Source organism: Bison bison, unplaced genomic scaffold (genome assembly GCF_000754665.1).
Source record: "Bison bison bison isolate TAMUID 2011002044 unplaced genomic scaffold, Bison_UMD1.0 scf7180017864280, whole genome shotgun sequence".
In the NCBI taxonomy this organism is placed as follows: Eukaryota; Metazoa; Chordata; class Mammalia; order Artiodactyla; family Bovidae; genus Bison; species Bison bison.
Window position 1 is genome coordinate 7,990,271 of NW_011494852.1, and position 9,976 is coordinate 8,000,246.

Here is a 9,976-nt window from a genome sequence, read left to right on the forward strand (position 1 = left end):
TAGGGAAAGGAGAGAAGGAGGTTCCTGGCAACAGATGGCCCAGGCAGGACTGGGCCTTTCAGACAAGAGGGTGGGAGGGGGCTGGCCATCTGCACCTGGAGGCAGCCTGCGACCTCCCCCCACCCCTGGAGCAGAGAAAAGAACTGGGGGAATGGGAGGGTCACTTTTATTAGGTCTGAAGTTTCCCCCCCCCCCCCACCATGCCCTCCCCAAACACACAGAGAGGATGCCACCAGGGAGAAGGCAGCTGGTGCAGGGGTGAGCAAGGCAAAGGTAAGAGCTCCCTCCACCAACCACCACCCCCTCCTCTTTCACGGACCACATCTATGGGGAACCTGAGGCAGAGGTGAGGGGCTCCCCCTCTAGCTGCTTCTGCATCTCCGTGATGGCACTGCAGAGGGGCCTAAGACTCTCTCAAATGTTTCCAGAAATAAATTAATACCAGGGTAGAATTCCTGGATGCTCCCTTTGGAGTGGGGAGGGCAGGACATGGGGGTATGAAGCTGGGAGTGTCCTAGTCCCAAGCCCACGGGGGGTCCCCAGGCCTAGAGCAGGGGGGGAAAAGAAGCCTCATAGCAGGGGATGGCCTGCTATGGGGCTGGAGTCCTGAGATGGAGTCTCTCTGATGGGTCCTCTGGTTAGGAGGCTATGGGCCGTGGCTATGCCTGGCGACTAGCCCAGTAGCGGTGGTAGGTGTCCTGGAAGAGGTCCCGGCAGGCGATCTGGGCACGGAGGCGGGCGCAGGCCAGGAAAGCCCCAGCCAGCTTTCGGTGCAGGGCGTAGGTCTCCTCGGGTGGTGGGCGAAGCCGGTGCCGCAGCAGCACAGGGATGAGGCCCTGCACGCGGCGGGCAGTGTCACCCGCCCCAAAGTCGTAGGGGCCCTGAGTGGCAAAGGGCTCCCCCAGGATCATCACAGCCTCCACGTGGGCATCCGAGAATGCCTAGGGATTGGGGAGACCAGAGGCACCCAGTGTGGACATATAGCCTTCTGCTCCCCCAGAGTCTCAAGTATAAACACAAGCCCTCAATTTCCCAGAGAACAACAGGCAGCCTCCGCTCCTTCCGGAACCCCTAAGAGACAAGAAGCCCCCCTCTACTCCCCAAAGAAAGCACCCTTCCTGTCCTCTCAGGGCCTCCAGTTGACACATAGCCTTCACTCTCTAGGACAGAGATGCAGCTTCTGTTCCTCAACCCCCTGCCCCACCAAATCCACAAACAGCCAGCCCCCCACTCCCTCTCTAGAATAGATGAGTGGTACCCCCATTTACTCCTCCTCCCCAGAGCCCCAGTACAGAGAAGTGGTCCCCCTAGAGTCCCCCACTCATCCACAGTTCCCCCAGTAGAGAGAAGCACTTTTACTCTCCCCAAGGAGACACCAGCTCCAACTCTCCCCACCTTGGTCTCAAAGCCTGTGAGAAATTTGAGGTCTTTCGATTTCTGCAGGACCCGGTCTTTATCTCCATTGGCTGCAGCCATCACCACCTGGAAAGGCGGATATGGGCACAGAGTCAGAGGGGTTCAAGGGTGGGTTTGGAGACGGGAGCTGGAAGCCTGGCCCTGCCCAGATCCACTTCTGTTCTCCTCTGTCTAAGCCCTCTCACCTGGAAGCCTCTCCCTCTCCACCTTACCCCTGTCTGTGCCTCTCTCAAGACTGTTTCTGAGCCTGGGGGTTGGGGTGGTCAGGCGTTCCGCCCACTTGGCTGGGAAGGCAGAGGCTGCCTGGAAGCAGGACAGAGCAAAGCAGATGCCAAGTGATGCCCACGGGTCCAAACACTCAGCTGCTAAAGGGTGTGACCATGACCCAGAACTGCCTCTGAGGTTGCCATCTCTGGGATCACTTGGTTGATGTCTGGCTTCCATACTGGACTTGGAGCCCCAAGAGGGCAGGCATCCCAGTTGGGTATAGTCCCAAGTGGCACAGGGTCTGGCACTCATTCAGGAGGCCCTTGGTGAAAACCCTTGTTTAGTAAATCAGTGTTTGGAGCTAAGCAGCTCTCCAGCCATGTAGTGGGCAGGAGTTGAGGGCGTAGGGACAGACAGACAGAATTGGGAGCCAGCCTGCTTGGGCTCCATCCCAGCTCTGCCACTCACTGGCTGACTCTGGGAAAGTCACTTTGCTTTGGGGGCCTCTGCTTTCTCATCTGTGAAGTGGGGATGCTGAAATTGTCTTCCTCATGGGGCTCTGGGAGGATGAAGGTGTATCTGTGGCATGCTTCACACGGTGTGTGTATGCTCGGTTGTGTCCGACTGTTTGTGGCTCTATGGACTGTAGCCCTCCAGGCTCCAATGGCCATGGGATTTTCCTGGCAAGAATACTGGAGTGGGTTGCCATTTTCTCCTTCAAGGGATCTTCCTGACCCAGGGATTGAACCCACATCTACCCGTGTCTCCTGCATTGCAGGTGGATTCTTTACCACTGAGCCACCGGGGAAGTTGCCCACACGAAGGAAACACCATAAATATCATGAATTCCTATTACTACAGTAAGTGCCCTACATATGAATGAGTTCCTTTCTGAGAGCCCATTCCTAAGTTCAGTTTTGCTCCTAAGTCCAACAAAGTTAGCCTGGGTACCCCGTTAACACGATCAGTTATATACTGCTGCTTTTACGCTGGCTTCCGGACATTTGGGGCTTGAGAGAAAGATGTTGTACTACTGTACTCCGTACTGTACAGTATATAAAAGCATAGGCCCCTGTAGAGGATGCACGAGGTGACAACAGAGGTGACGGTTACGCCAGAGACGTGAACTAACTTACGTGACCGGACATGTGAACACAGGTTCGCATCTTTGAAAGTTTGCAACTAGAGGTTTGTGTGTCGGGGACTTACTGTATTAAAAGGTGCATAGGAGGGTCCCTGTTTCCCAGAAGAGGAACCAGGCTCAGAGTGGGGAATGGCCTGGCGAGGAGGGGAAGGGGGATGAACCCTTCACCACCGGGTTGCCCCTTCTTGGGAGGAAGGGGGATACAGGATTAACTCTGGCAGTTCTGGTCTGTCCTGGCTCCCCCTGCCCCAGCCTGTCTGGCCATCTGTCACGCCTGCGGTCCTCGGGGGACCCGTGTGACAGGGCTTTTTTAAACTGGAAAAGGCTGGGGAGGAGGCAGGAGGGCCATGCTAAACAGGACTGTGGGGGTGGGGAGGGGATGTCCCAACTACCCAGAGAAGCCTCAGCTTTGCACCTCCAGAGTGGCCTGCAGAGAGAACCCCAGGGAGCCTGTGTGTCTGTGTTGCGGGGTGGGGTAACCAACTCTTTCCTGTCCCCATGCAAAGGCGACCCCCCCCCACCCACCAAGGCCCAGCTCCTCAAGCCAGAGCCCTAGGCCTGTCTCTGACACCTCTTCTGCCAGCTCCCCCACCCCACCCCAGCCTCCTAGGGTTTAAGAAACCACTTGTTATTCAGGAGTTTCCTAATTCTGTGTCCCTCCCCTGCTCTGAACAAGCTGCAAAGCATGGCTTCAGAGATCCAGGGCCTTATTATTTATTTCTTAATGCCAGATATTGTATTTCTCCTTCTCTGCAAGCCTTAGTATCTGGCTTGAGGCTTGGCCCTTCAGAGACCCCAGGGCTGGGGAACACTCACCTCAATGTAATGGTCTGTGAATTCGGTCCCAAATTCCCGGCTTGCCCCGAAGTCCAGCAAGGTCACCTGGGATTGAGGGATGGTGAAAGTGACGCTGGGGGTCCACCAATGCTCCCCATTGTCTGTGGGGGTGCCAGGGCCCATCCCTCTGTCCCCCCCAACACACCCCCTCCTGCCCGAGTCCCTGACCAGCTGCCTCCCGGGACTCCTGGCTTCTGGTCTCCACACTTCAATCCATCCCACCATGAAGCTGAAGGGACCTGGCTTTTATTTTGGGGGTTCTAGTTGTTTTTATAATAACATGTTTTAGGCACAGAAGAAAAAGAAACATCCAGAGAATAAGAAAATACATGGAAAAGTGAAATCAACACTCACAAATCCTACTACCAATACACTCACAAATATACTGCCAATCAAAGTGGGTCCTGATTCTACCTCCCCCAGTCCCTACCCTCTCTTTCAGGGTCACTACTTTCCTGAAATATTATTGTTTCCTGAAATTCCCATGCGTGCACTGCTACATGTTCTACATATATGTGGACCCATGAACAATACATAGTCATGTTTTGCGTATTTTAAAACTTCACATACATGGCATTTAGGATAGTTATTCTGCAAATTCTTTGTGTTCAATGTGGTTTTGCAATTCATCCCCACTGCTCTAGCTCTTTCATTCATTTTTTCTCTGCCCAGTTAAGATCCTGTTGGGTGAATATATCACATTTATCTGCTTGATGGGCACTGTGGTTATTTTGGGGTTTTGCTAGGGAATGAACACATGTGTAAGTTTCTCTGTAACAGTGGAGTTCAAACTATTGATCACAACCCACAGTAAGAAAATGCAGATTCAAAAACGAGGGGATATAAGGATACGCATGGCTGATCCATTGTGCTCCACAGCAAAACGGACACATCAGCGTAAAGCAACTATTGTTGTTTAGTCGCTAAGTTGTGTCCGACTCTTGCGACCCCATGGACTGGAGCCTGCCAGGCTCTTCTGTCCATGGGATTTTTCCAGGCAAGAATACTACAGTGGGTTGCCAATTCCTCCTCCAGGGGATCTTCTGAAACCCAGGGATGGAACCCACGTCTCCTGCATTGGCAGGTGGACTCTTTACTATTGACCCACCAGGGAAGCTCTATTCTCCAAAAAAAAAAAAAGTAGATTATTCTGGGCTCCAGTGCGAATGCACACATAAATATAAACATCAAACACAAGTGTCCCGAAACAATATGATCCCTCTCACTGGCAACATAGTCTATGCCTTTAAAATAAAACAGCTTCTGAGACCCAGCGAATTGATGTCAGGACTCAGATCACTGCCCTCCACCCCCACCCTGGCCCCCAAGTTGGGAAAACTGCCCTCCCTGCCGTGGGAGCCTTGGAGGGATGCAGGCGTCTGTGCACTTGGGGGAAGAAGGTGGCAAGGGACAGAGGCTGGATGCAGTGGGGCCCTGTTGCCCTCAGCACATGGCTCACTTGACCCTGAGGCTGCTGGAAGCTGTGGAAGGGACTTGTGCTTTAGAAGGACTCCTCCGGGGACGGAATGGCACAGACCACGGTGGAAAGCTACTGAGCAACCATGCATGCCGAGAGCCTTTCAGTGCAAACTGTCACTCCCAGGCCTTTGGATGACCTGTGTCTTTTACCGGGAAAGCTCTTTATTCCCTGCTCCTTAAATGGCTGTGCCTCTCCTGTCTTTCTGGTTTCAGCTTCCTTGGCCCCACTCACCCCAGGCAGGGTTAGCCACTTTCCCTGGCTTCCCACCAACCCCTGAGCTTCCCCCATCACTTGACCCCTCTGTGGCCTGTGCTTCCCTACCAAGGTACTAACTGCAGGTCACATTGTCTGGTGATGGGGCCTGTGTTGGGTGAGGAACTCTGGGAAGGCAAGGGTCGGAGTTGTCTTGGCATCACTGTCAAGAGGCAGTAGTTGTTAATACTTGGGATGTTCTAAATGAATGACAGGTGAGGTAATGACTCTTCTCCATTGCCACTGCCTAGCCAGAGATTTCCCAGCATCCCTTGCACCTAGATGAGTCATGTGTCCAGTTCCTATCAATGGAATGGTGGAGAGAATGATGGGTCATTTCTGGCCAAAGCAGTTATGCAGGAGGTTACCTTTTCAACCTCTCTTTCCCCTTGCACTGGAAGGAGAGCCTTTCAAGGCCTGGGGTGTGTGTGGGGAGGGGGGAGGTGGCACACTCACAAAAGGGAAGGAGCCTGGGTCCCTGAATCACTGCATGGAGGAGGCCGCTCCAGCCTGCTACAACAGCTATTGGAGCTATTGTGCTGAGCTACTGACATAGTGGGAAATATCTGTTACAGCACCTGACGCACCCTGACACGTCACAAGGAACCCACCTGGTGGCTGGAAGCATCATACAGGAAGTTGGCCCAGTTGGGGTCTGTCTGCATGAATCGGAACTCAAACAGCTCCCGAAGACAAAGCCTCAGGAGCTGGAAGCAGATCTGGGGTGGGGAGAAGGAGTAACAGAAATCTCAGAGTCATGTGCCCCCTGTAAAGCCCTCTGAAGCCTGGAGGGGGACCATGGGTCTGACCTGCCCCACCCAGCCAGCCCTGCCCCAGGGCAGCACCCTTCTGACTGTCCCATGAGTCCATGTACCTGGTTCCGGATGTCCTGGCTCAAGCCCTGGCATTGGTCCAGGGGGACCCCTCCAGCCAGCTCCATGCCCAGCACCCGCGTCGTGCACAGCTCCTGAATCACCGCCGGCACCCGAAAGAAGGGGTCATCTGCCAACAGCTGCCTGGGGCAGATGGGAGGGTAGGGGTGGGGACCTCACTCTTCAGGCCCCTGTGGCCCTGGCTTGAGCCCTCCCCCTCCTCTGAGAAGTCTTCCATGGGAAAGTCTGTGTCTCATCTTCTCTCCTGCCCTCTTCTTTCCTCTCTGCCCTGAGTGATGGCCAATACCTGGCTGGACTGACACCCATTCAGACACTTCCTTCATTGACTCATGCATTCATTCAACAAATATCTCTGTGCCTGCTCCTAAGTGCAGCTGGAGACCCAGGGACCACTTCCCTACTGGAAACACTTCTCTGACTTCTGGTCACCCCAGGATGAGCTCAGTGTGTTAAACTCAATGAGCATTACTTTCTCATCAACTTATTAATTCATCTATCTGAAAAATAGTCACTGATATACAAATCTCTGAGTCCACAGTGATACTCGTTGGCCACTCCTTGGAGTCATTATTCTGAACACTGACTAATAAAGGGCGCTCTTGGCGTCCATCCCTGTGTTGGATGATGCTGGGTGACAGAGCAGTAACAGGAGCCCAAGGCATGCCCCGCTGCCCCGCCATCAGTCACAGAAGACCACATTCTAACAAACAGACCAACAGTAGATTGAGATAAGCATGTTACTGTGAGATATGGGAGGCAAAGAATATGAGCAAGGCCTCTGGTTGGGGACCTGTAGGAAGGCATTGGGGATGGGGGTGGGGGGACAGGGAGCTGGGGAAATGATGTGGGTTTTATCCTAAGAGCACTGGGAAATTCTGGGAGGGGGTGGTCTCCCCAGACCCCACACAGGAGTGCTCTGGCCCAGCCCACTTGACACTCTCTATCTCCAGGTCCTACTTTGCTATGCTGTGCTTAGTCACTCAGTTATGTCTGACTCTTTGTGACCCCATGGACTGTAACCCTCTAGGCTCCTCTGTCCATGGGGATTCTCCAGGCAAGTATACTGGAGTGGGTTGCCAGGCCCTCCTCCAGAGGATCTTCCCAACCCAGGAATCTAACCAGGTCTCCCGCATTGACATTCTGCTTTGGGGGATGGTATTTTTGTGCTTGTTGATTAAATCTCTGATGTTTGAACTGCTCCTCATGGGCCAGGCTTCTGCTGAGCATTTAGTCAGCACAATAACTCCCTCTTTTAAAAAAATACTTATTTGGTTGTGCTGGGTCTTAGTTCCAGCACATAGAACCTTTTAGCTGTGGCCTGTGAACTCTTAGATGTGGTCTGTGGGATCTAGTTTCCTAACCAGGGATCGAACCCCAGGCCCCCTACATTGGAAGCAGGGAGTCTTGGCCACTGGACCACCAGGGAAGTCCCAGCACAATTCCCCTTTATCCTCACTTTCTCTGAGGATGCTCTCTTGAGGTCACCATGCAGATTAAAGCTACCCAGTCCATTAAGGGCTGACCCAGGACTGAATCCTGACTGGATCCCACATCTGAGCCCAGGCCCCTAACCACTGCCTTCTATTGCCTTCATATCTACAGAGCTGGGCTCAGTAAACATGTGGGCCATGCTTCGCACTGTGGAGGGTCTCACTGAGATGTAATTAATTGCAGTTTATCACGATGCTCTAAGATACAACCACTGTTCCACGGAGCTGAAGTTCACTCCTTTTCAATGCTACGTGATACTGTGTTGATGAATATACCATAATTTATTCACCCTGCTGGATAAGTCTGATAGATTTGGGTTGTTTCCAATTTGGGGCTATGAGTGTTCGGAGAATTCTGGAAAAGTCTGATGGTGCGTACTGGCATACATGTCCCTAGAGTATTTAGCCAGGAGGGCAACTCTTGGGTTAGATATGGATCCTAAGCCTTGATGATGCCAAACCATTCTCCAAAACGCTTCTATCCATTGTTCCTCCTGCCCACAGAGTATAAGGGATGACCTGGAGCCCCCAGCTCTTTTGTTTTTAAGTTTATTTTTTGGCCACGATGTGAGGCACATGGGATCTTAGTTCCCTGACCGGGAATTGAACCTGTGCCCCTGCATTGTAAGGGCAGAATCTTAGGGACTGGATCACCAGGGAAGTCCCTGGAGCCCCCAACTCTTGATAGCTTCATCTCTGTTAGTCCAGTGGGTGTGACTGAGTGCCTGCTGACAAGTCTGTCTCCTGCATCGGACTGCAGGGGTTCAGGGTCCCATTTGACCGATGAGAAAGTAGAGACATTTAGAGAGAGGAATTTAGAATGCTCACAGAGGACACAGGGTGTGAATGAAGTAATGAGTGAAGGGCTGGATGGATGATCAAATGAATGAAGAGAGAAGCAGTCTGCCAGCCCCACCGCAGGGCTCCAGCTGCCCTCTCGGCCCGTGAAGGAATCTGGAGGGTAGAAGGGGGCCTCTAGGAGCCTGCGTGTATGTGTTAGTCACTCAGTCGTGTCCAACCCTTCCCGACCCCATGGACTGTGGCCCGCCAGGCTCTTCTGTCCTTGGGATTTCCCAGGCAAGAATACTGGAGTGGGTAGCTATTCCCTTTTCCAGGGGATCTTCCCCACACCAAGGGATTGAACCTGGGTCTCCTGCATTGCAGGCAGATTCTTTACTGCCTGAACTACCAGGAAAGCCTGCCCAGGGGCCTACAGGGGCGTCAGCTCACCTGAAGTTCTGGGCACAGGCCGCCTCACGACGATAGTCACACTCCCATGCCAGCTCCCGCTGCAAGGCCTGCAGGCTCTGCTCAGCAAACAGGCCTGGGGGTGGGAAGTAGGGGCGGGGGACGGGGAGGGTGCAGCCATGTCATGCAGGGAAGGCCACAGACTGCCTCCTGCCCCCTGCCTGACCCCTCAGGCTCCCACTCAGGGACATCTTCTGCTGCCAGTCGTGTCTGTCACTCTGTCTCCCCAGCCCTCATCCCTTCTGCTCCATGTCTTTCACCCACACGCTCTGGGCACACACTCCCCTCAGCCCTTCACACAGCTGCAGGCTCTGTGGAAGCCTCTTGGCTGGGGTCTCTTTCTTGGGCACGCACACTGGTCCTTAGGCCCTTTTCACAGTCACATCTGCCACCTATTCTCTGTCCCTTTTTTGGCCACACTGCACACACCATGGCATGTGGGATCTTAGTTCCCTGACCAGGGATTGAACCTGTGCCCCCTGCAGTGGAAGCGCACAGTCTTAACCACTGGACGGCCAGGGAAGTCCCCCTCTGTCCCTATTTCTTGCTCCCTTATGCTGCTTCCAGTGTCTCTGAAGCTTCCTTCTGGGCCTGACTCTCATTCTCACTCTCCCCCTACCCTCTCTCTCTCTCTCTCACAAACACACACACACACACACACACTCTGCTCCATCTCCCTCAGGCGCTCTCTCACATACTGTAACACACTCGTGAGGTCCCACTAACACCCCCTCCTGTTTCTGTGGCTCGTTCTCAGGCCTCCTGTCCCGCTCTGCACATCCCGTGTGTCTGTTTCTGGATTTCTGTCTGGGCTTCTGTCTCTCAGGATCTCTGTCAGCACGTCTAAGCCTGACTTTGTCACATGCCTATACCCTGGGTTCTCCCCACCTTGGTGTCCCTTCTGTTTCAAACACCCAGACTTGGGTGCTCACTCGGGCTCACACACGTGAAACACCCTGCCATGAGCTGCTGGCCACCCCCTGCTGCGTCCAGCCCCCCCCCCCCCTTT

General features: G+C 53.7%; 1 protein-coding gene across 5 annotated transcripts in view; it reads right to left on the reverse strand.

Annotated features, from left to right (window-relative positions):
- Positions 1–24: 24 nt before the first annotated feature.
- The window catches only part of ADCK4 (aarF domain containing kinase 4), a 17,941-nt gene continuing 7,989 nt past the window's right edge, over positions 25–9,976 (reverse strand). For 4 of the 5 annotated variants that reach the window (XM_010849245.1, XM_010849244.1, XM_010849243.1 and 1 more), the window contains exons 10-14: positions 8,950–9,043; positions 6,211–6,352; positions 5,948–6,055; positions 3,584–3,649; positions 866–1,482 (exon numbers count right to left, since the gene is read on the reverse strand). In XM_010849245.1, the coding sequence (XP_010847547.1) occupies positions 1,072–1,482; positions 3,584–3,649; positions 5,948–6,055; positions 6,211–6,352; positions 8,950–9,043 (821 nt within the window). In that variant the 3' untranslated portion in view covers positions 866–1,071. Of the gene's footprint in view, positions 1,483–3,583; positions 3,650–5,947; positions 6,056–6,210; positions 6,353–8,949; positions 9,044–9,976 lie in introns of all 5 variants that reach the window. The other variant, XM_010849247.1, reaches the window with a different exon arrangement.